At 49.2% G+C, this 22,901-nt stretch overlaps 1 protein-coding gene across 2 annotated transcripts in view; it reads left to right on the top strand.

Moving 5' to 3' along the window:
• The window catches only part of DISP3 (dispatched RND transporter family member 3), a 57,912-nt gene that overhangs the window by 27,429 nt on the left and 7,582 nt on the right, over positions 1 to 22,901 (top strand). For both annotated transcript variants that reach the window (XM_061382732.1, XM_061382731.1), the window contains exons 4-15: positions 8,604 to 8,740; positions 10,255 to 10,389; positions 10,801 to 10,961; positions 12,145 to 12,284; positions 13,922 to 14,070; positions 14,303 to 14,464; positions 15,111 to 15,272; positions 17,472 to 17,585; positions 18,434 to 18,570; positions 19,753 to 19,937; positions 22,308 to 22,438; positions 22,516 to 22,688. In XM_061382732.1, the coding sequence (XP_061238716.1) occupies positions 8,604 to 8,740; positions 10,255 to 10,389; positions 10,801 to 10,961; positions 12,145 to 12,284; positions 13,922 to 14,070; positions 14,303 to 14,464; positions 15,111 to 15,272; positions 17,472 to 17,585; positions 18,434 to 18,570; positions 19,753 to 19,937; positions 22,308 to 22,438; positions 22,516 to 22,688 (1,786 nt within the window). The remainder of the gene's footprint in view (positions 1 to 8,603; positions 8,741 to 10,254; positions 10,390 to 10,800; positions 10,962 to 12,144; positions 12,285 to 13,921; positions 14,071 to 14,302; positions 14,465 to 15,110; positions 15,273 to 17,471; positions 17,586 to 18,433; positions 18,571 to 19,752; positions 19,938 to 22,307; positions 22,439 to 22,515; positions 22,689 to 22,901) is intronic.

Genomic DNA, 22,901 nt, shown 5'->3' with positions numbered 1-22,901 from the left:
TTGAGTTGATATTCACTAGCTGCATATATTTAAAGTTTACAATTTGATTAGTTTTGACCCATGTATACACTATGAAACATTTATCACAATCAAGTTAATGAATGGATCCATCACCCTCAGAAGTTTACTCATGTTCCTTTGACAGTCACTCCATCCTGCCTCACCTTCCTTCCCATTCCACCCCAGGACCACTTTCTCTTTTCTATCACTATATATTGGTTTTCATTTTCTGATTTTGTATATATGGCATCATATAGAATGCACAGTTTTGACTGATCTCATTCACTCAGCCTAATTGTTTTGAACTGTATCCATGTTGTTGCATGTATTGACAGTTTATTCTTTTTAAGTGCTAAGTAGTATCACTGTGTGGAGATGCCACCTTTTGTTCATCCACTCACTTCTTTATGGGTATTTGGGTTATTTCCAGGTTTGGCTATTGTAGATAGAGATGCTACAAAGCCTTTGTGTGAACAAATGCCTTCATTTGTCTCAGATAAATATCTGGGAGTGGTATGACTAGATCATATGATAGGTGTATATTTAACTTTAAAAAAAAAACCATGAATGTATTTTTTTTTAAGATTTTTTTATGTGGATCATTTGTTTAAAATCTTTTTTGAATTTGTTACAATACTCCTTCTGTTTTATGCTTTGGTTTGTTGGCCGCATGGTCTGTGAGATTTGAGCTCCCCCACCAGGGCTTGAACCTACACCCCCTGCACTGGAAGGCAAAGTCTTAACCAATGAACTTCAGGGAAGTCCCCATGTGAGTTTAACTTTTTAAGAAACTGTCAGATTGTTTTCCAAATTAATTGTACCATTTTACATTCTCACCCAGTATATAAGAATTCCAGTTCCTCCACAAACTCTCTAACACTTGATATGGTCAGTTTGAAAGTGAAAGTGTTAGTCACTCAGTTCTGTCCAACTCTTTGCGACCCCATAGACCATAGCCCACCAGACTCCTCTCTAAGGGGTTCTTCCTGACCCAGGGATTGAACCTGGGTCTCCTGCACTACAGGCATATTCTTTACCATCTGAGCCACCAGGGAAGTCCATGGTCATTTTAAAAAGTCTAAATTAGCCATTCTGTGTAGTGATATCTCATTGTGATTTTAACTTGGATTTCCGTACTTCCTAGTGATGTTCACATGCTTATTTGACATCCATTTGTCTTTGTTGGTGAACAATTTAGATCTTTTGACTATTTTAATACTGGCTTTACATTTAGTTCTGTGATATTCCATTTTTAGTTCATCTTTGTATATGGTGTAAGACATACACTACATATACTTTATATATAGCATAACATGCTGATATTTATTATTTTGTATGGATAGCCAGTTGTTCCAGCATCATTTGTTTAAAAGATCATTCTTTCTTCACTGAATTGGCTTAGAATCTTGGACAAAAGTCTTTTGTCTATATATATGTGGGTCTATTTCTGGACTCTGTTCTATTCCATCAACCAATTTTTAAAATTTTATTTACACATTGGTATTACACTGTCTTGATTATGGTAGCTTTATGCCATGTCTTGTCCAAGTGTTGGTCTTCCAACTTTTTGTTCTTTTTCAAAGTTATTTTAGTTATTCTGGGGCCTTTACATTTCCCTATGAATTTTATTTTGTGTTATTTATTTATTATTTCTTAATGGTTGGTTCTCTTTTTTGGGGGGGGGCCATACCATGTGGCATGCAGGAGCTTAACTCCCTGACCAGGTTGGAACCCATGCCCCGTGCAGTGGAAGTACAGAAAACTAACCACTGGACTTCCAGGGAATCCCCTTCCAGTGAATTTCAGAAGCAGCTTATCCATTTCTCCAAATAAAAGTCCACTGGGATCCTGATTATGTTTATGTCAAATACTTGGATCAATTTGAGGAGAAATGACATCTTAACAGTATTGAGTCTTATGACCAATTAACCTGGTGAATCTGATATCTTTTGTCAGATTTGTCCCTATTTCACATTCTTATTCTATTGTAAATGATATTTTTAAAAATTTCCTTGTTAGTTGAAAGTATATCAGTTGTTAGTTGCTTGTATTGGGTTGACCAAAAAGTTTTTTTGGGTTTTTCTATACCATGTATGGATGTGAGGGTTGGACCATAAAGAAAGCTGAGTGCTGAAGAATTTATGCTTTTGAATTGTGATGCTAGAGAAGACTCTTGAGAGTCCCTTGGACTGCAAGGAGATCAAATCAATAAATCCTAAAAAAAAATCAATCTTGTATATTCATTGGAATGACTGATGCTGAAACTGAAGCTCCAATATTTTGGCCACCTGATGCAAAGAACCAACTCATTGGAAAAGACCCTGATATTGGAAGGATTGAGGGCAGAAGGAGAAGAGGGCGGCAGAGGATAAGATGGTTAGATAGCATCACCAACTCAATGGACATAAATTTGAATAAACTCTAGGAGATAGCGAAGGACAGGGAAGCCTGGTGTGCTACAGTCCATGGGTTCACAAAGAGTCAAACAAGACTTTGTGACTGAACAACAACAATGCCATGGAAAGCCCAGATGAACGTTTTGGCCAACTCAATATATAGAAATATAATTGACTTTGGGTCCTGCGACCTTGGTAAGCTCCCTTATAAGTTCTAGAAATTTTTTCATAGGTTCTATTTAATTTTCTACATAATCAATCATGTCTTTTGCTAATAAAGATAGTTTTACTTCTTCCTTTCCAATTTGGATTTCTTTTACTTCTTTCTCTTGCCTGAATGCACTGGCTAGAACCTCCAATACAATGTTGAATGAAAGTGATGAGAATGGACAACCTTTCATTATCCCTGACTGAAGTCTGTAGGTGTTTTTGTAGATGTCTCTTATCAGGTTACAGAGAAGGCAATGGCACCCCATTCCAGTATTCTTGCCTGGAAAATCCCATGGATGGAGGAGCCTGGTAGGCTGCAGTCCATGGGGTCGCTAAGAGTCGGACATGACTGAGCTACTTCACTTTCACTTTTCACTTCCATGCATTGGAGAAGGAAATGGCAGCCCACTCCAATGTTCTTGCCTGGAGAATTCCAGGGACGGGGGAGCCTGGTGGGCTGCCGTCTATGGGGTCACACAGAGTCGAACACGACTGAAGTGACTTATCAGGTTAAGGAAGCTCCCTTCTATTCCTAATTTGCTGATAAGTTATTTTTTTAAATCGGTAATGAATATTGGACTTATCTCAAATATTTTTCTGCATCTAGAGAGAGAACATACATTTTTCATTTTTAGTTTAATATGATGAATTATATTAATTGAGTTTTAAAGTTTAAACCATCCTTGCATTCTTGGGGCAGATCGCCCTTGGGATTATCCTTTTTATATAGTGTTAGATTCTATTCGTATTCTTTGTTCATTGGCATGTTAATGATGGATACTGGGCTGTAGTTTTCTTGTAGTATCTTTGTTTGATTTTGATATCAAAATGTCTTCAAGAATGAGGTAGGAAATATTCTCTTCAGTTTTCTGGAAGGTTTGTATGGAACTGGTATTATTCTTCCTTAAATGTTTGGTAGAATTTATCAATGCAACTGTCTGAATTTGGAGTTTTCTTTAGGGGAAGGTTTTAACTATAAATTCAATTCTTTTTGATTAAAAAAATGTTTGGGGCCATGCCATGTAGCATGCAGGGTATTAGTTCCCAACCAGGGATCAAATCTGTGCCCCCTGCAATGAAAGTACAGAATCTTAACCACTGGATTGCCAGGAAAGTCCCTACAAACTCAATTTTTAAATATACATATAGAGCTTCCCTAGTGGCTCAGACGGTAAACAATCTGCCCATAATGTGGGAGACCCGGATTTGATCCTGGGGTCAGGAAGATCCCCTGGAGAAGGGAATGGCTACCCACTCCAGTATTCTTGCCTGGAGAATTCCATGGACAGAGGGGCCTGGTGGGTTGCAGTCCATGGGGTTGCAAAGAGTCAGACACAACTGAGCAACTAACACTTTTGTAGGGCTATTAAAGTTATTTCTATATTCTTACACAAGCTTTGGTAGTATATTTCATGAAATTTGTCCATTTCATTTAAATGGTAAAAATTTGTTGGTGCAAGGTCAGTTCAGTCGTTCAGTCGTGTCTGACTCTTTGCAACCCCATAAATCGCAGCACGCCAGGCCTCCCTGTCCCTCACCATCTCCCAGAGTTCACTCAATCTCATGTCCATCAAGTCGGTGATGCCATCCATCCATCTCATCCTCTGTCGTCCCCTTTTCCTCCTGCCCCCAATCCCTCCCAGCATCAGAGTCTTTTCCAATGAGTCAACTCTTAGAATGAGGTGGCCAAAGTACTGGAGTTTCAGCTTTAGCATCATTCCTTCCAAAGAACACCCAGGGCTGATCTCCTTCAGAATGGACTGGTTGGATCTCCCTGCAGTCCAAGGGACTCTCAAGAGTCTTCTCCAACACCACAGTTCAAAAGCATCAATTCTTCAGCACTCGGCTGTCTTCACGGTCCAGCTCTTGCATCCATACATGACCACTGGAAAAACCATAGCCTTGACTAGTCGGACCTTTGTTGGTGCAAGGTAATTCATAATAAATATTCCCTTATGAGTGGTATCACCTCCTTCATGTGTGTCTTATCTCCTTTTTTCATGATCAGTCTGGCTAGAAATTTATCAATCTTATTGGTCCTCGCAAAGAGCTAGATTTTGGTTTCTTTGATATTTATTGTCTGTTTGTTTATATACTTATACTCTGATCTACATTATTTCCCTTCTTCCATTTACATTATGTATAATTTTCTCTTGTTTTGCTTTCTTGCAGCAGAAGCTGAGGTCATTGATTCGAAAACTGTATTCTTTTCTAATACAGGTGTTTATTGCTATAAAATTCCCCTTAAGCGTCATTTTAGCACATCTCACACATTTTGACATGTGCTTTCATTTTCACTCAGTTCAAATACTCTCAATTTTCCCTTTTGATCTCTTCTTTGATCCCTATATTATTTAAAAGTTTGTTAGTCTCCAAATGTTTAGGAATTTCCCAGATAGTGTTTTGTCACTAATTTTTAATTTAATTCCATTATGGTCATAGAACATACTTTTTACGACTTAAGTTATTCTAAATTTTCTGACTCTTATTTATGGTCTAGAGTGTGGTTTTTCCTGATGAATGTTGCCTATGCACTTAAATGTATTCTGCTGTTATTGGGTGGAGTGTTCTATAAATGTCAATTAAGTCAGGTTGGTTGATTGTGTTGTTAAAGTCTTCTGTATCCATACTGATCTTCTGTCTAATTGTTTTAGCAGTTATTGAGAAAGGGATTTTGAAATGGCCAACTATGATTGCAGGTTTGTCTATTTCTTTCTTAATTTCTGTCAGTTTTTGCTTCATGTATTTTAAAACTCTGTTATTAGGTCCAAAGCAATTAGTATTGTTGCATTCTTTTAACGAACTGAGCCCTTTGTAATTTTTAAATGACTTTCTTTATTTATAGTAATATTCTTTGCTCTGAAATTTATTTCATTTATTATTAATTTAACCACTCCAGCTTTCTTTTGATTCATGTCAGCATGGTACTTTTTTCTCTACTTTTATTTTTAACCTATTTGTGTCAACATTGAATGTGAGTTTCTTATAGGCAGCTGGGTCTTGATTTTTTAATCTAATCTGACTGCCTCTGCCTTTTATTTGGGATATTTAGACCTTTTGCAAGAGGCAGTGATTAAGACCATCCCCAAGAAAAAGAAATGCAAAAAGGCAAAATGGTTGTCTGAGGAGGCCTTACAAATAGCTGAGAAAAGAAGAGAAGCTAAAGGCAAAGGAGAAAAGGAAAGATATACCCATTTGAATGCAGAGTTCCAAAGAATAGTAAGGAGAGATAAGAAAGCCTTCCTCAGTGATCAATGCAGAGAATAGAGGAAAATAATAGAATGGGAACGACTAGAGATTTCTTCAAGAAAATTGCTTTTTCCAGTGGTCATGTATGGATGTGAGAGTTGGACTATGAAGAAAGCTTAGCCCCAAAGAATTGATGCTTTTGAACTGTGGTGTTAGATAAGACTCTTGAGAGTCCCTTGGACTGCAAGGAGATCCAACCAGTCTGCCCTAAAGGAAATCAGTTCTGAATATTCATTGGAAGGACTGATGCTGAAGCTGAAACTCCCATACTTTGGCCACCTGATGCGAAGAACCGACTCATTGGAAAAGACCTTGATGCTGGGAAAGATTGAAGGCAGGAGGAGAAGGGGATGACAGAGGATGAGATGGTTGGATGGCATCACCAACTCTGTGGACATGAGTTTGAGTAAGCTCTGGGATGGACAGGGAAGCCTGGCGTACTGCAGTCCATGGAGTCTCAAAGAGTCGGACATGACTGGGGGGCTGAACTAAACTGAGACCTTTTACAGTTAGTATGTTGTTAACATGGTTAGACTTAAGACAATTTTATTTTATTCTCTTTGCCCCATATATTCTTAGTTCCTTTTTCCTCTCTTCTGCCTTCTTTTGGACTGAGAATTTTTTATTATTCCATTTTATTTCCTTTGGTTTTTTTTTAGCTATAAATATTTAATTTAGGAAATGGCAACCCACTCCAGTATTCTTGCCTGGAGAATCCCATGGACGGAGGAGCTTGGTAGGCTACAGTCCACGGGTCACAAAGAGTTGGAAAACAACTGAGCGACTTAACTCATTTTCAGGGTTTATAGTATACATCCTTAAGTTATCAGTGTACCTTCAAATGATGTTAAACCACTTCATGTATCAGTTCAGTTTAGTTCAGTCACTCAGTTGTGTCCGACTCTTTGTGACCCTATGAATTGCAGCATGCCAGGCTTCCCTGTCCATTACCAGCTCCCGCAATTTACTCAAACTCATGTCCATCGAGTCAGTGATGCCATCCAGCCATCTCATCCTCTGTCGTCCCCTTCTCCTCCTGCCCCCAATCCCTCCCAGCATCAGGGTCTTTTCAAATGAGTCAGCTCTTCACATGAGGTGGCCAAAGTATTGGAGTTTCAGCTTTAGCATCAGTCCTTCCAATGAACACCCAGGACTGATCTCCTTTAAGATGGACTGGTTGGATCTCCTTGCAGTCCAACTTCATGTATAGTGTATAGTGTATACTATATATGAATAGTATACCACCATTTCCTTTCTCCTGACCTTTATACTATTGTCATATATTTTATTTTCATATATGTTATAAACCCCACACTACATTACTGTTATTTCTGTTTAAATGGTCAGCCATCATTTTAAAAGATTTATGTAATAAGACATTTTTACACACTTATTCATGCTGTTACCATCTCTGGTCCTTTTTATTCCTTTGTGTAGGTGTGTACTTCCATTTGTAATAATTTGCCTTCTCCCTGAAGAATTTCCTTTAACATCTCTTGTAATGAAGGTGTACTGAAGATGAATTCATTTGGGTTTTGTATACTGAAAAAAAAGAATCTTTATTTTACCTTTGTTTTTGAAATATATATTTCAAATGATAGAATTCTGGGCTGACTTTTTTCCTCAGTCGGTAAAGGATCTTGCTCCACTGTCTTCTCACTTGCATTGTTTCTGAAGAGAAATCTCCTGTCATTCTTACTTTCGTTCCTCTTTTTCCCTCAGTCTGCTTTCAAGGTTTTATCTTGGTCACTTATTTTGAGCAATTTGATTATGATGTGCATTGTTGTTTTAGTCACGATTTTTTGTGCTTGGGGGTCTGCTGCTCAAGCTTTTTGAATCAAGGGGTTTATCATTTTCATCAAGTTTGGGAAACTTTCAGGCTCTTTTAAGATGTCTGTTAACCCATATATTGCTTGCTCATTCACTCATTTGTGTCTCTTTGCGACCCCATGGGCTGTAGCCAGCCAGGCTTCTCTGTCCATGGAATTTTCCAGGCAAGAATACTGGTGTGGGTTGCCATTTTGTACTCCAGGGGATCTTCCTGACCCAGTGATTGAACCCGTGCCTCTTGTGTCTCCTGCTCTGGCAGGTGGGCTCTTTACCATTGCACCGTATATTAGGATGCACCAAAGCCTGGAAGCTTTCTCAAGCCAGTATGTCAGAGTGACCATAAAGCCCATTTTATCTCTTAGAGATCACCATTCTTTGTTGTCATGTCCAGAATCTTGTTTCATGTATTTTCTTTCTCTCTCTCTTTTTTTAATTGTTAGTTTCACGAGAGGAAATGTAGATTTCATCTTGTTACTCCTCTTGACCAGGAACAGATCTCACCCCTCTTGGTATTTTAAAAATCAACTTCACCAACCTGGTTAAGTTTTTCTAATAGCTTCTGTTAAATGGGCACTGAATAGCACTGTAAGACTTGAGTATCTGGAAGCTGATTTGAATTTAGAATTTTGTTGCGAACAATTGAGAATTGAGGATAATGAGAATGACATAGAATTCAGCTATAATTGACTATTATCTGTGTGGAGCAGCAATCTCAACCTCACTGATAATTCAGTCCCACCCGAGACATGCTGGTTTCACTTGTCTAGAGTATGACCTGGACATCAGGATTCTTGAAAGCCCCCAGGTGACCATAATGTACAACCAAGGTAAAGAGCCACTGAGGGGGTATATGGTTCGTGGTCCTCCTCCATCTCTGATCCACTCTGTCTTTCCTCCCTCTGTGTCCTCCCTTCCCAGCAAAGTCCAGGTCCTGTATGGGGGCACAGACCTCTTTGATTATGAGGTTCGCAGAACCTTCAACAACGACATGCTCCTGGCCTTCATCAGCAGCAGCTGTATCGCTGCCCTCGTCTACATTCTCACCTCCTGCTCAGGTACGGTTTCTCCAGCAGCACCGCATGGAGCCAGCCCTTTCGTTCCTCCCAGTGTGCTTCTCTCTGGACAAAGCCTTCCTGCTTGGGAATGCCGCAAATGGGCTTGAATCCACTGTATCAGAGCTGGCGGTGGGACAGCTGCTCAGACATCACCTTCTAACCCCGGGCAGGGTGACTGAGGTGCAGAGGCAGACTGGGCCATGCCCCAGGGCCCGCTCCCCAAGGACCTCCTACAGTTGAACCTTTTGTTCTTTGACGGTCTTTTTCTTGTTGATAAGCTTTGTGGAGTCTGGAGTATTGGACACTTTATGGATTACTCCTTAGCCTGTTTATTATTATAATTTAGTATTTATTTATTTGGCTGTAACGGGTCTTGTGAACCGTGGGATCCTCATTGTGTCGTGCGGGATCTTTTGTTGCAGTATAAATTGTTTGTTGCAGCTCATGGGTTTCTCTATAGTTGTGGCTCACGGGCTCTCTAGTTGATGGTGCGTGAGCTCCAGAGCGCATGGGCTCAGTAGTTGCCACACACCCACTTAGTTGCCCTGTGGCATGTGGGATCTTAGTTCCCCAACCAGGGATCAAACCTGCATCCCCTGCACTGTAAAGTAGCTTCCCAAGCACTGGACCACTGCCAGGGAAGTCCCACCCTTAGCCTGTTTTAAAGTCCCAGCTGCCATTAGACTCCCAGTTCACTTTTCCACTGTCCTCTCCCCATGCACCCTAGCTGCTGCTTTCTGTGTATACAGGAGGTGCTCTTCATTGGCCAAGTGAATGAGAGATTGGTCATACCTTCAAAAATGGAAAAGACATTCACTCATCCATGTAACGAATATTAACTGGGCACCAACTATGTGCCAGATGCTCTCAGGTGCCAGAGTTCTAGTAGTGAACATCACTGATGTACTTCTTGCCTCCTGCTGCTGCTGCTAAGTCACTTCAGTCATGTCCAACTCTGTGCGACCCCATAGATGGCAGCCCACCAGGCTCCCTCGTCCCTGGGATTCTCCAGGCAAGAACACTGGAGTGGGTTGCCATTTCCTTCTCCAATGTATGAAAGTGAAAAGTGAAAGTAAAGTCGCTCAGTCGTGTCCGACCCTCAGCGACCCCATGGACTGCAGCCCACCAGGCTCCTCCGTCCATGGGATTTTCCAGGCAAGAGTACTGGAGTGGGGTGCCATTGCCTTCTTGCCTCCATGGAACCTCTAATTTACTGGGTGACAGATGTTAAAAATATAATGATTCCCTATTAGCATATGAAGTAAGCTCTGCAAAGATGAGGGCCCATGAACAACCTGACTTACTCATCAAGGGCTTCATCTGCTACTCAGGCCTCCTGCCCAGCACCTTCTCTGGGCATAGAGAACTATACTGGGCTCAAATGGGGTGGTGAAGGTGCCCCTGGGGATGGGGGTATATGAGGCAGGACCAAACCAGGGCCAGAGACACTGTGTCTGTGTCTGTGTTCTGTTGGGTCCCCCCACACCATTCCCTGTGCTTCTTGCCCTGCCCAGTGTTCCTGTCCTTCTTCGGGATTGCCAGCATTGGCCTCAGTTGCCTGGTGGCGCTCTTCCTGTACCACGTGGTCTTCGGTATCCAGTACTTGGGCATCCTCAATGGGGTGGCTGCCTTTGTGATAGTGGGCATCGGTGAGTTGATTCTGTTGCCATGGTAATGGGCCTCCCACTTGGAAATTTGACCCCCAAAGGGCCTTTTACAGGATGCAAAGTCTGGCTTCCATGGGGGCTCTAAAAAGTCCTCTCTCAGACCTCAGAGCCTTGGACTTGGGGTGGAGGGTGGGTAGAGTATGAGTGGTGAGTGATTCTGGGCATATGGTGGGTGGAACCCCCCAGAGGTGGAAGGAATGGGTGGATATGCTGGGTAAAGAAAGGTTAAGCATGGTGGGAAAGGTGAGGGGTGGTGAAGATTTGGAGGAAAGGATCTAGTTCTGGTGAGGGAGGGGGCCGTGCAGCATGAGAGTGGGTCTTGGGTTCATGGCCCAGGTTGGATCTGACCTGGAGACAGCAGAGTAACCCAGCTGGCCCGGCCCCCTCCCATAGGCGTGGACGACGTCTTTGTGTTCATCAACACCTACCGCCAGGCCACCCACCTGGAAGACCCTCAACTGCGGATGATTCACACCATCCAGACGGCAGGCAAGGCCACCTTCTTCACCTCGCTGACCACGGCCGCCGCCTATGCGGCTAACGTCTTCTCCCAGGTGGGAGCCAGCCCTCCAGCCTGGCCTGGCGTCCCCTGCCCCCCACCCCTGCCCATGCATACCTGGACCCTGGTCTCCGCTCTTCCCACCCACCCCTTCTCTTGGGGCCACGCAGCTTCCACCTCAAGGTACTTGCCACGTCCCTAGAGTCCATGTTTTGTTACTAATCACCATCACCAGAACTTAACAAATGGGAGAATTCTAGTGATACAAATTGTGTTTCTTATTGATGCTCATTACTGATAATCCACTCTCAGCCCTGAAGGGCATTTAGCAGTTGTTTCCAAAGGTCCCCCAGCTGCTACATGGTAAGCCTGCCCATGACTCCTGACCCCAGTGCAGGGCCCTCTCCACCCACCAGCTGCATACAGCATTGTTATCCCTCACATGCACTTCCCTCTCGCTGGCCCCACACTCCTTCCTGTCTGAGCTGGGCTTGAGAGAAGGATCCTAGGCCAGGTCCTGGGTGCCAGCAGAGCCTGAAAGGCAGTGAGCCTGTCTGAGTCTGAGAGGTCTTATGACCTGGACTGAGGATCCTGTCTAGAAACCGCTAGATGCTCTGGGATTCTCCAGACTTTACTAGAGAACCACGCCCAGAAAACAAGCTGAGCTGGATTTCCATCCCTCCTCTGCCATTTTCTGGCTGTGTGACCTTAGGCAGCTTGTTTAACTTCTGTGAGCCTCACTCTCCTCACGTGTGGATCATCAGAGAATGGAATGAGATGCTTGTGAAAGTGTTCCACAGACAGTGAAGGAAGGCCTGTGTGCTTGTTGGCTGCAGCTTCCTTCTGATGGCCACACCCTGCGCAGGTGCCTGTGACACTCCTGGCACACCCTGTGGCAGCTCTCTGTTCCCCTCTGCTAGCGTGTGCCCTGCTCTGACAGTGTGTGTTTTCCTCTGTCCTTCCTGTAATGAGTTACGGTGCGCTTGCTCTATGCTGGGCACTGTTCTGGGCAGAGGGCTGCAGTGTCGACCAGAGGCTGGACTCTTCCTCTCTGCCACACCCCTGGCTCCAGCCCAGCCATCTGACATCCTCCTAGGCCAGTGCCGTCATTCCCGCAGCCTTGGCCTTCGAATCCTGCCTCAGTCTGGGGGTGGTCAGGGCCCAGTGCTGCAGAGTCCCTGGGCTCCTTGGGCTCCAGGCCTGATCCCCGCCCATCGCCCCCACCTTTCCATTCCCAGATCCCAGCTGTCCATGACTTCGGCCTGTTCATGTCTCTGATCGTGTCCTGCTGCTGGCTGGCAGTGCTCTTCACCATGCCTGCAGCCCTGGGCATCTGGAGCCTTTACATGGCACCGCTGGAGAGTGCCTGCCAGGCCAGGTGAGCCGGGCGGGTGAGGGAGGCACAGGGACTGTGTCCTGCTCTCACGGAGTAGCCATGGCAGACCCTTGGGGGGCCATTCAGCACACCATCCTCTCTCCCAGAAGCCTCCTGATTCACTACTGAGCACCTTCTGTGTGCCCCGTCCTATGCTAGCACTTCTGTGTACTCCTGTCTAATAGTTACATTTGATCACCTACTGTGTACCTGAAAGTGGGCAGAGTGCTTTTGTACAAGATCTTACTGCCATCCCCAGGGACCCTAGGAGCTGGGTTCTCTTATTTCACCCGTTTTGTAAAATGTCTGTAGACAAGGAGGCAAAGGCTTGGAGAGGCTGGGCAGCTTTCTCAAAGTTATCCATTTAATAGGCAGCAGAGCGGAAATTTAGATCCCCGTAATCTGACTCTGGATCCCATGCTCTTAGCCACCACGTTAAATGTCCTCTGGGTTCTCATCTTGAGAGAGGAACCGTATTTAGACCCAGCGAGCCAGGTGCAAAGTTGATTGGATCAGTACAAAGCTGCTGCAGCTGAAGGTAGAGGGCTTGGGGTCTTGTGGGCCAAGCCAGCAGGGTTAAGGCAGGGGGCACATTGGTCAAATGGAATCCGGCCTGAGTGGCTGTCTGGGTTGGGAGTACTAGGGAATGATAGAGGGTCTGGCCTTGGTGCAGGGCATGCAAATGCAGGACTGTCAGGGGTCCATGACAGTGTCCACTTGACCATGGTGAGACGAGGGGCAGGAAGGAGATGAGAGGCCAGCAGGGAACTCAGATTAAGGTCTGGGAAGGACTCCTTAGCTCTCCCACGCATACCTTTGCTTCAGGGTCTCCATGTATGGTGGTTCAGGTTGGGCACTGCACAAGAGCTCTCTAGCTGAGGCACAGTCATCTGCACTGTGGCCATTCAGGTTTGACTGTTTCTATGACAGTTTTGTGACATAGAAGCAAAGTGACTTGGGTAAAAGCCTCCTTTTCCCTAATTTCTACAGAGATACCAACTAAGCCCACCCTGTCCCTTCCCCCAGTCTAGGGTAGGGGATGTAGCCTCAGCCTCCTCGCCTGGAAACTGTGGGCCTTTGGACATGTAACTTAACCTCTCTGCACCTCAGTTTTCTGTTCTGTAAAATGGGTACTACAACCCTGTGGGGATTCATAAGAGAATCCACGAGGAGCTCTAGCTCAGTCTCTGGCACTGAGCACTCCTGGCACATTCGCTGTGTGCACTGTTCTTGCCCCCAGTCTCCAGGGTGAGCCTTGGTCCCCCACATTCACTCCAGCTAAGGCCTCAGCTGCACACTCAGCCCAGCCCCGCTTCCCCATCCCCCTGGTCTCAGGGCCCCAGGCACTCGACAGCACAGGCGTGATCCCTCTGCTGCAGTCACCTCGATGCTTGGGCAGCTGCGTGCCATCATCTGCTGTCCCTAGGGATGACTACTGTCACCATTTGTCTCCCCAGAGGAACTGTGGTACCCGAGGGCCCTGGGGGAGATGACACTGGTGAGAATTCAGGCACAGGCTCCTGGAAGCCTGGGAGGCATGTCCTGTGGGTTGTCAGTAGCAGCGTGATGCCTGGTTCACATGTAGCCCGGACATGCAGCCTAGACTCCCAGGACCCACCCTTCCCCCACTCTGTCCGCAGCTGCAACCAGAAGTGTGGCCGCAGGAGTTCCCCGCACTTCCCTGGGGACGTGTTCATGGCTCCTGAGCAGGCTGGGGGCGGCCCTGCACAGGGCCCCATGCCCTACCTGGACGATGACATCCCCCTGCTGAGTGTGGAGGAGGAGCCAGGTGAGAGGGGGTGCGGGCCTGCTGCTGAATCTGCGGGACCCAGGCACTGCCTCTGTCAGGGGAAGTACCTTGACAAGCTGGTGCGAGGACCATCTGGTCCTGAGGTGGGGGTGGGACGAGACTGGAAGGATCCCCGTCAAGCATCTGAGCTTCCCTGGAGGGGGTGTGGACCAGGGGGACTTTGACCCACTTCTGGGCCAGCCCTCTGATGGGCCGCTGCTCTGCCCTGCAGTGTCGCTGGAGCTGGGAGATGTGTCCCTGGTGTCTGTGCCCCCCGAGGGCTTGCAGCCAGCTCCCAACGGGGGCAGCCGGGGGCAGCTCATTGCCCAGCTGCAGGAGCTGCTGCACCACTGGGTCCTGTGGTCGGCCGTCAAGAGCCGTTGGGTGATTGTGGGTAAGTGGGCTCTCCACTCTCCATCCCCCATCTCACAGTGTCTCCCAGCGCCTGAGATGTGGACAACAGACTCCCCCCGGCCATTTTCTCAAAGAACACGCAGGTCTTGGGAGCCCGCCCCTTGTCCCACAGATGAGCTAGAGGTCAGAGACCCGGGCTCAGTTTCCTATCTTATGACTGAGGAGAAGAAGAGAATCTAGTAAGGCTGTTGTAAGGAAACGACAGTATGTGTAAAGGATTTAGCCCAGTGTGAGGCATGCAGTAGTGCTCCATGAAAGTTAAGTGCTATTATTATTATCGTTGTAAAGATTTAGGTCTGTGTAAGACCAAATGGATGTGCCGGCTCTTTATAGACTGTTCAGGGCTCTAAGATGATGGCTGCTTCTTGTCCAGGAATGTGAGCTGGAACTTGAAGTCCGACCCCTGGTGACATGCATGACAACTGGCCCCTACCTTCAAGGGAGTGATCCCCGGCAGCCTCACCCACAGGCTGGCATGCTGGGCCTCTGCCCACTCCCTTGGGATACCTGCCCTCCTCCCCACAGCAGGAGCAGCTCTTTCCCAGGGCTCTGGAGGCCCCGGCTGTGCATGTGTCCCCCCGCCCCCGGGCCCCGGCCCTGCCTAGCGCAGTGTCCTTTCCTCCAAGGGCTCTTTGTCTCCATCCTCGTCCTGTCCCTGGTGTTCGCCAGCCGGCTCCGCCCCGCCAGCCGGGCCCCGCTGCTCTTCCGGCCCGATACCAACATCCAGGTGCTGCTGGACCTCAAGTACAACCTGAGCGCCGAGGGCATCTCCTGCATCACCTGTTCAGGTGAGGTTTCCTGCCGGGGTGTCCTCTTTGGAGTCCAGATCCCCAAGACTAGAGATGCCAGGCTCCCCATCACCGTGTGAACTTAGGAAATCAACTCCACCTCTAAAAAGTGTTAGTCACTCAGTCACGTCCGACTCTTTGCACCCCCATGGACTGTAGGCCCACCAGTCTCCTCTGTCCATGGGATTCTCCAGGCAAGAATACTGGAGTGGGTAGCCATTCCCTTCTCCAGGGGATCTTCCCGACCCAGGGATCGAACCCAAGTTTTCCACACTCTAGGCAGATTCTTTATCATCTGAGCCACCAGGGAGTCTCAGTGTTTCCACATTTCATTAAATGAATACTGCCTGGGTACCAGCTGTGCTGGTGCTGGGGAGGCCGCAGTGGGCAGGACAGGCTTCCCAAGCACAGGAATTCACTCCACTGCTATGGAGGCCATGTAATAGTAGATCTGAGCTGTGGTGGACGAAAAGCAGGGTGCCTGGGGAGCTCAGCATCATGGAGATCTTCCTGGAGGAGGGACTATCTAAGCCAAGACTCGTGGAATGGGAAGGACTTGGCCTGGCTGGGAGGGGAGAGGTGGGAAGTGGTCTAGGCAGAGGGGAGCACCAGAGGTGGGAAAGACTAGGACCAGGTTTGAGGGAGGTAGTTGCATGAGCCAAAGCTAGCCAGATGGGCCTGGTGGGCTACAGTGTGATGTCTGGATTACATTGTCATTGTCACTGGAAGTTAGTGGAGGGCTTTACACAGAGAGGGACCAGGTGCTGTCTGGTTGGAGGGCTGCGTAGAGCATGGCTGGGAGTCCAGGTAGGAGGCTGGTGTAGTCATCTTGACAAGAGACTGTAGGGGCTGGAGCCAGCGTGGTTGATGGTGCAGTGAAGTCAAGAGGTTTTTAGGAGATGACATCCACAGGACTTGGTGATGGAGCATGTGCCAGGGATGAGCCAAGAGGTGAGATAAAGATGTCTGCTTGTCTTAGAGTTAGTCTGATGAGGTCCAGGGTAGGGCGAGGGAAGTCGACTCAAGGTCATACCGCTTTGCCGGGTGGTTAGAAACCAAATGAGAAGACGCTTGGGTGAGTGCTCCCAGCTCCTAGGGGAAGACCCGCTGACTACTGTAATTGCCTTCATGTAATTGGGGCGGTGTTCAGATTAACCTGGCCTTCCCCTTGGTGATTGCATGAGCCGAATGCATGATAATCCGCAGCGGCTTAGGGAGGTGCCTGAGGATCCCCTCTTGAATTGCAGCTGACCTGGCCACATCCCCTCCGCCACTCCCACCTGCCTGGGCATTGAATTTCATTCCATTCTCACTGCCCCTGCAAGGCCTTCTGCCATCCCTTGGGGCCTGGAGGCCGAAAGCCACATCTGCTCCCATTTCACAGATGGACAGACCCTGGGATGATCCCAAAGTTCCTGGAAACATCTGGAGAAGGGCCAAGACCCCAGCCAGAGTTCAGCCCCTGGCCCCTTGTATCTCTCAGCCTCTGAGCTGCCTCTTAAAGGGGCCCTTCATGTTGTAGCAAAAAGAGCTTCGGCTGTAGGGGCAGACAGGACCTGTCCTGCTGGCCTCCGCCTCTCACTTCCCCTACAGGTCATGTAACCTCCTCGAACCTCTGCTTGCTTCTCTGTCAAATGGGGTTAATAATAACCACCTCCTAGAATTACTGTGAGGATCGCATTTTTGAAAGTGTAAAATGTAGCTCATTAAAAAAACAAAACCAACAAAAAATTCATCTACAATGCTTGGGGCAAAACAGGCAGTCTCCCCTCATCTCTGCCGTTTCTAATTATTCCTATTTATGGAGCATTCAGCACGAGCCAGACACGTTGCTAAGCCCATGAGATGCAGCGTCCCCTTTGATCCCTCAACCACCCTCCAGAGGTAACCCTTGGGAGTGTCATCCCATTTGACAGGGGGAAAGTGAGGCAAGATGAGGGTGAGTAGGGAAAGCTTCTGAGTGTCTTTTTCGGGGTAAGGCTGGTGGGTACCTTTCTTTTGCCTTAAGATTCTTATGCATTTGGCATTTCTTCAGTTCTCCCCATGTTTGTTTTAGAAAAAACCTTTTCCCCAGACACCCTGACACTACCCCCTTTTCTAAAGGCTCCAGGGCCTGTGTCCCTGGGATCGTCACTGTCCCAACCTCAGCCGAGCCCAGCCAGGGAGGCCCTCCTGTCCCTGACACGACGCGGGGGGTAGGTCTGTTCCAGGAGAAGCCCCACAGCCTGCAGAACAATATCCGGACGTCCCTGGAGAAGAAGATGCGGGGTTCTGGGGTGTCCTGGGCCAGCCGGCCTGAGGCCACGCTGCAGGGTCAGTGGGGAATGTGGACTGTCTGGGTGGGGGTGTCAGGATGTCCTGGTACAAGGGTGCGGGGGTCTTGCAGGGAGAGCAGATAAAATCCCTTCTTTGATTCTCCTTCAAGAACAACAGGGTTGGGTTGGGGGTGGGGGTAGGGGAGTGAACTTGAGGCCCTCGCCCAGCATCCCACCAGCTCTCCTCGGCCAGAACAAGGCGATCCCCTCCTGCCACACCCCAGCCTGGCCTGTGCTGCCCCATGAACCCGCCTTGTGTGCCGGACCATCCTGATTTGGGGGAGGGGGCCTCCTGAACACTGGAGCCTAGCTTATCCCTTCTGGTGTTCCCGTCAGAGGGGGTATGCTGGGATACATGTGGGAATTAACCCCCCGCAGTTAACCCCCAGAATTAACCCCCAGGGCAGTTCCATATGTCCTTGTCACCCCACAACCATCATCACCCCCTCTGTGCCCACCATCGTCATCACCAATGTGGCCCCACTTTCACACTGTGCTCCCGTCATTGGCATCACTGCCACTTCCCTAGTCCATACTGGCATATCTTTACCATGGCTTCCACCTGCACTGTCACTTCCTCCACACCTGCCACCTCCCATCCAGTGTCCACCACCACCTGCCCTCCATCTATGTCACTGCGCCATCCCCGTGTTCACCACCACCACCTGCCCCTCCACCACTGCGGTGGGCTCGGTCCAGTATACAGGAACAGAGCCAACACTTGGAGATGAGCCCGAGATCAGGCTCAGCTCCTCAGCCAGCGGAGCAGAGGCTGGGCTGCTGCAGGATCAGGGGATGCTAGCCGAGGTGATCGTCCCCCCTCCTCCACCCCTCCTTTGTCCCTAGACTCCCCAGGCACCGTGTACGTCTCCAAGGTGAAGAACAAAGGCCGCCCGACTGTCTACAGGTTCTCCCTCAATGCCAGCCTGCCTGCCCCTTGGCAGACCGTGTCCCTTGGGGACGGGGAGGTGCCCTCCTTCCAGGTGAGCCTGGGCTCTCATGCAGTGAGCTGCCACGACCAGGGAAGGGGCCCTTAGTGCTGCATTGGTGGGCACTGGCCACGTCGGGGTAGGGGCAGGGTCTGCAAGGATGGACCTGCTCCAGGCAAATGAGGACCCTCTCCTGCCATCAGCCAGGCCCACAGCAGGGACCTGCAGAGTGGTGAAAGCAGGGCTGCTGAGTCAGCCAGGCCTGGGTTCGAGTTCTGGCTGTGCCATTTATAACCTGTGTGTCTTTGGGAAGATTACTTCATCTCTCTGAGCCTCAGCTTCCTCATCTATGTAATGGGGGTATGAAAGGTACCACCCTGGGTTGCTGGAGGTACTTGAGACAAGGCCTGTGAGTTCTGTAACACCTGAAATGTAGTAAGCACTCGGTAAACGGGAGCCATGAGTTAGACTGTCGTTTTCAGCCTCTGTTCTAACACCCCCAGAAAAGGGTCTCCCAGGGCCAACCCAGGCCTCTGATTTTTTCCTCTCAAACATCATTGATGTTTCTTTAACATGTTACACCTCCAGGGTGACAGTTACCCATGTCAACTCATGTCAATCTGATCAGGGTTTGTATTTCCGTTTGAAAGACGGAGTGTGTGAGGTATTCCCTGGCTCTGACCTTTACACTAATGTTTACAAGGTGATTCCCACTGCCTGGAGAGCCTGCCTTCCAGCTTAAAGCACGACTGGCTCCCCGTTCAGGTTTCTTAACATAATGTCACCTCCTCCCTGGGCCATGTCCTGGAAATAATTCTCAGTTCACCCTCCTCTTCTACTGCCCCATTCCTCCTGGGTCTTATCATGCTAATGTTTAAGTCTAAGCCCTTAAAAGAATCTGAAGCCATCGTCACTCGTGGCTCTAGGAGGGCAGGGACCAAGCCCATCTGGTTCAGTGTTGTATTCACAGCCCAGCTCAGGGCTGGCTTGGAGTAAATCCTCAGTTGAAGAAGGACTGAGGCTCAGAGAGAGAGAGGGAAGGGTTTGCCTCACCTTTAAACTCGAACCCAAGCCTCCGGGGTTCTGCCCAGAGCTCTTCCCCTGACTCTGGGGGCTGGAACAGGGGCAGAGGGTGGGGAGGTCTCCCAGGAGGGAGGGGACCCAGCCTGAGGCCCAGCCCAGGCAGAGGCAGCCTCCCGGAGTCACCTGTCTTGTCTCTGTCAATCCACTGCTTAGGTGTATAGAGCGCCTTTTGGTAACTTCACCAAGAAGCTGACCGCTTGTATGTCTACAGTAGGGCTGCTCCAGGCGGCGAGCCCCTCCCGCAAGTGGATGGTGACGACCTTGGCCTGCGACACCAAACGGGGCTGGAAGCTTGACTTCAGCTTCTACGTGGCCGCCAAGGAGCAGCAGCACACCCGGTAACAGAGCCTTGCAGACGAGCCGGTTCCCACTCGTTTGCCCCTCCCACCAGGGGTGTCCGCAGGCCGCTGTCCAGGGACTTCCCTGTTGGTCTGGTGGTTAAGACTTCGCCTGCCAGTGCAGGGAGACCAAGTTCAATCCCTAGTCAGTGAAGCTACAATCCTACATGCCTCAGGGGCATAAAACCAAAACCAAAAACAGAAGCAATATTGTAACAAAGTCAATAAAGACTTTAAAAAGTGGTCCACATTAAAAAAAAAAATTCTTTTAAAAAGAAACCCCTACCTATTTCCACATGTGTGCTTAGACAGTCTCCCCCCCAGAGCTGGGGATCGGGGAACACCAAGATGCCAGGCCCACAGTTCTCTCCCCTATCTGCCCCTTATCCTCTGAGTGGCTCTGTGAGAGATGCTGTCTGCCTACCCCTTGGCACACCAGGCAGTTTCCAGCTCAGAGCTCCTGCATTTGCTGTTCCCTGGACCTATGGTGCTCTTCCCCAGCTCCTCCAGAACCACAGGACCACAAGGGAAGTCCATGATTGACTCCTCAAGATTTAGGTCCTTACCCAGATACTCCCCACCCATGGCTGTCTCTGACCAGACCGCCCTCCCACAGCTGAAACAGCCACACCCCATCTCTCCCCATACATCACCCAGCTGCTCTCTTTCTGGTTCCCATCACCTCCTGGAAGCATACTGACAGCTGGTTCGTTACCTGTCTTTGCTCAGGAGAATGTAGGCCTCCTGCCGTATCCCCTCACCTGGTCCAGAGCCTGGCACGCAGCAGGTGCTCAGGAAACGCTTGCTGGGTAAATGAGTGAAGGAAAGAATGAGTACACGCTGCCTACCTCTCCAAGGCTCTATCCACACTCTCAGTGCATACAGTTAATTCAGAGGTTATTTATTTAGTGTTGCTCCTCCCTAAAGAATCTGCCTGCAATGCAGGAGACCCAGGTTTGATCCCTGGGTCAGGAAGATCCTCTGGAGGAGGGCAAGCAACCCACTCCAGTATTCTTGCCTGGGAAATCCCATGGACAGAGGAGCCTGGCGGGCTATATTCCATGGAGTGGCCGAGTCAGACACGACTGAGCAGCTAACACCCCCTGAGACTGTAAGGTGACAGGAGAGAGCCCGTGTCTGTTGTCCTTATCTACTGTATACACATGCCCTGCCTAGCGCCTGGCATGAAGTCACTGTCCCCAAATACTTAATGAGCAACTGTGTGCTGTGCCTTGAGGGGTCTCCGAGCCAGCTGGGGGCATCTTTTCCCAGGTTCCTCCCCCTGTTCTGACCACTGAGGCTATGTTCGCTGAGGGCCTTACTCTCTCATCCATTCATTCATTTAATAAACCTTGAGCACTGACAGTGGGCCGGCATGTGGCTAGTGCTGGGGATGGTAAACAAGACAGATGTGACTCCTGCCCTCGGGCTGACTAGCAGGAGACAACAGCTAGCAAGTCAAGCGCAATGTCATTACAAATTACAATACGTGCTCCGAAAGGAAGAGCCCGCTGCCATCGCAGTCCAGATAACGGCAGTGCAGGGCCTGCGCTTCTGCCACCAGGGACCATGGTCTGTTTGGCAGGGCCTGGCCTTGGGGCAGCGAGCACCCACATGAGGCTGGACTCAGCTTGGGGCCGGGGGTTGACCAAGATGGGCTCACTGGGCCATTCCAGCTTGGCCCACCTGGCTCAGGAGGTGGGGTCCTTCTGCCTGCCCTCTAGGGCTAGGCTCCCTCTGCAGATACACAATAGCCACTGGGGTCATGCTGCCTGGATGAGCTTAGAGCATTCTATAAAGCACCTGGAACTACATCAAGAAAGTGTTAGTCGCTCAGTCGTGTCTGACTCTTTGTGGCCCCATGGACTTCCCTGTAGCCAGCCAGGCTCCCCTGTCCATGGAATTCTCCAGGAAAATAATACTGGAATGAGTTGCCATTCCCTTCTCCAGGGGATCTTTCCAACCCAAAGATCGAACCCAGGTCTCCTGCATTACATGCAGATTCTTTACCATTGAGCCACCAGGGAATCCCAGAGCTACATCAAGTCCAGTGGTAAATAAGCTGACCGTGGAATCCTTTCTTCAAACAGAATCTTGAGCTCTGTAACTGTTCAGTTTAAGGTGGGGCTGGGGGCTTCTGGGCAATGACCCCAAGGCTGGCCCTGAGGTCATTCAGAATTCTTGCACCCCTGGAGGGCTTCCCAGGTGGCGTTAGTGGTAAAGAACCTGCCAATGCAGGAGACGTCAGAGATGCTGGTTTGATCCCTGGGTTGTTCTTCTGGCCTCTGCACGCCTTTGCCTCTCCTTCCCAACCCCTCCTAGCCCTCCTGGCCCTCCCATCCTCAGTCCCGGCCTCCTTTGCCTCCACAGGAAGTTGTATTTTGCCCAGTCCCACAAGCCCCCTTTCCACGGGCGTGTGTGTGTGGCACCTCCCGGCTGCTTGCTCAGCTCCAGCCCCGATGGGCCGACCAAAGGGTTCTTCTACGTGCCCAGTGAGAAAGGTATGTGCAGGGAGGCTGCTGTGGGGCCTCGGGAGGCTGGGCCTGGCCTTTCTGTATAGCTGTGCCTCCCTCTGCAGCACCCAAGGCCCGCCTCTCCGCCACCTTCGGCTTCAACCCCTGCATAAACACGGGCTGTGGGAAGCCAGCAGTGCGGCCACTGGTGGACACGGGGGCCATGGTCTTTGTGGTCTTTGGCATCATTGGCATCAACCGCACACGGCAGGTGGACAACCACGTCATCGGAGACCCGGTGCGTGCACCCACGCTGGACAGCTGCCAGAGGGCCCCGCCACAGCAGGCTGATGAACAGCTACCAGTGCAGGGACCATCAGCCCAGCTCCCCACCCCCACCCTTAGCTCCTTGACCGCTCACCCAGCCCAGACAGGACCTCCCCGGACCCCTGGGGCATCATTTCTCTTGAGGATGGAGCAGGGTCGAGCTTTTAGAATCACCCAGGAATCT

Source organism: Bos javanicus, chromosome 16, assembly GCF_032452875.1.
Source record: "Bos javanicus breed banteng chromosome 16, ARS-OSU_banteng_1.0, whole genome shotgun sequence".
Lineage (NCBI taxonomy): Eukaryota > Metazoa > Chordata > Mammalia > Artiodactyla > Bovidae > Bos > Bos javanicus.
The sequence above is the reverse complement of the archived record's forward strand: the minus strand, read 5'-3'. Positions and strand labels throughout refer to the sequence as shown.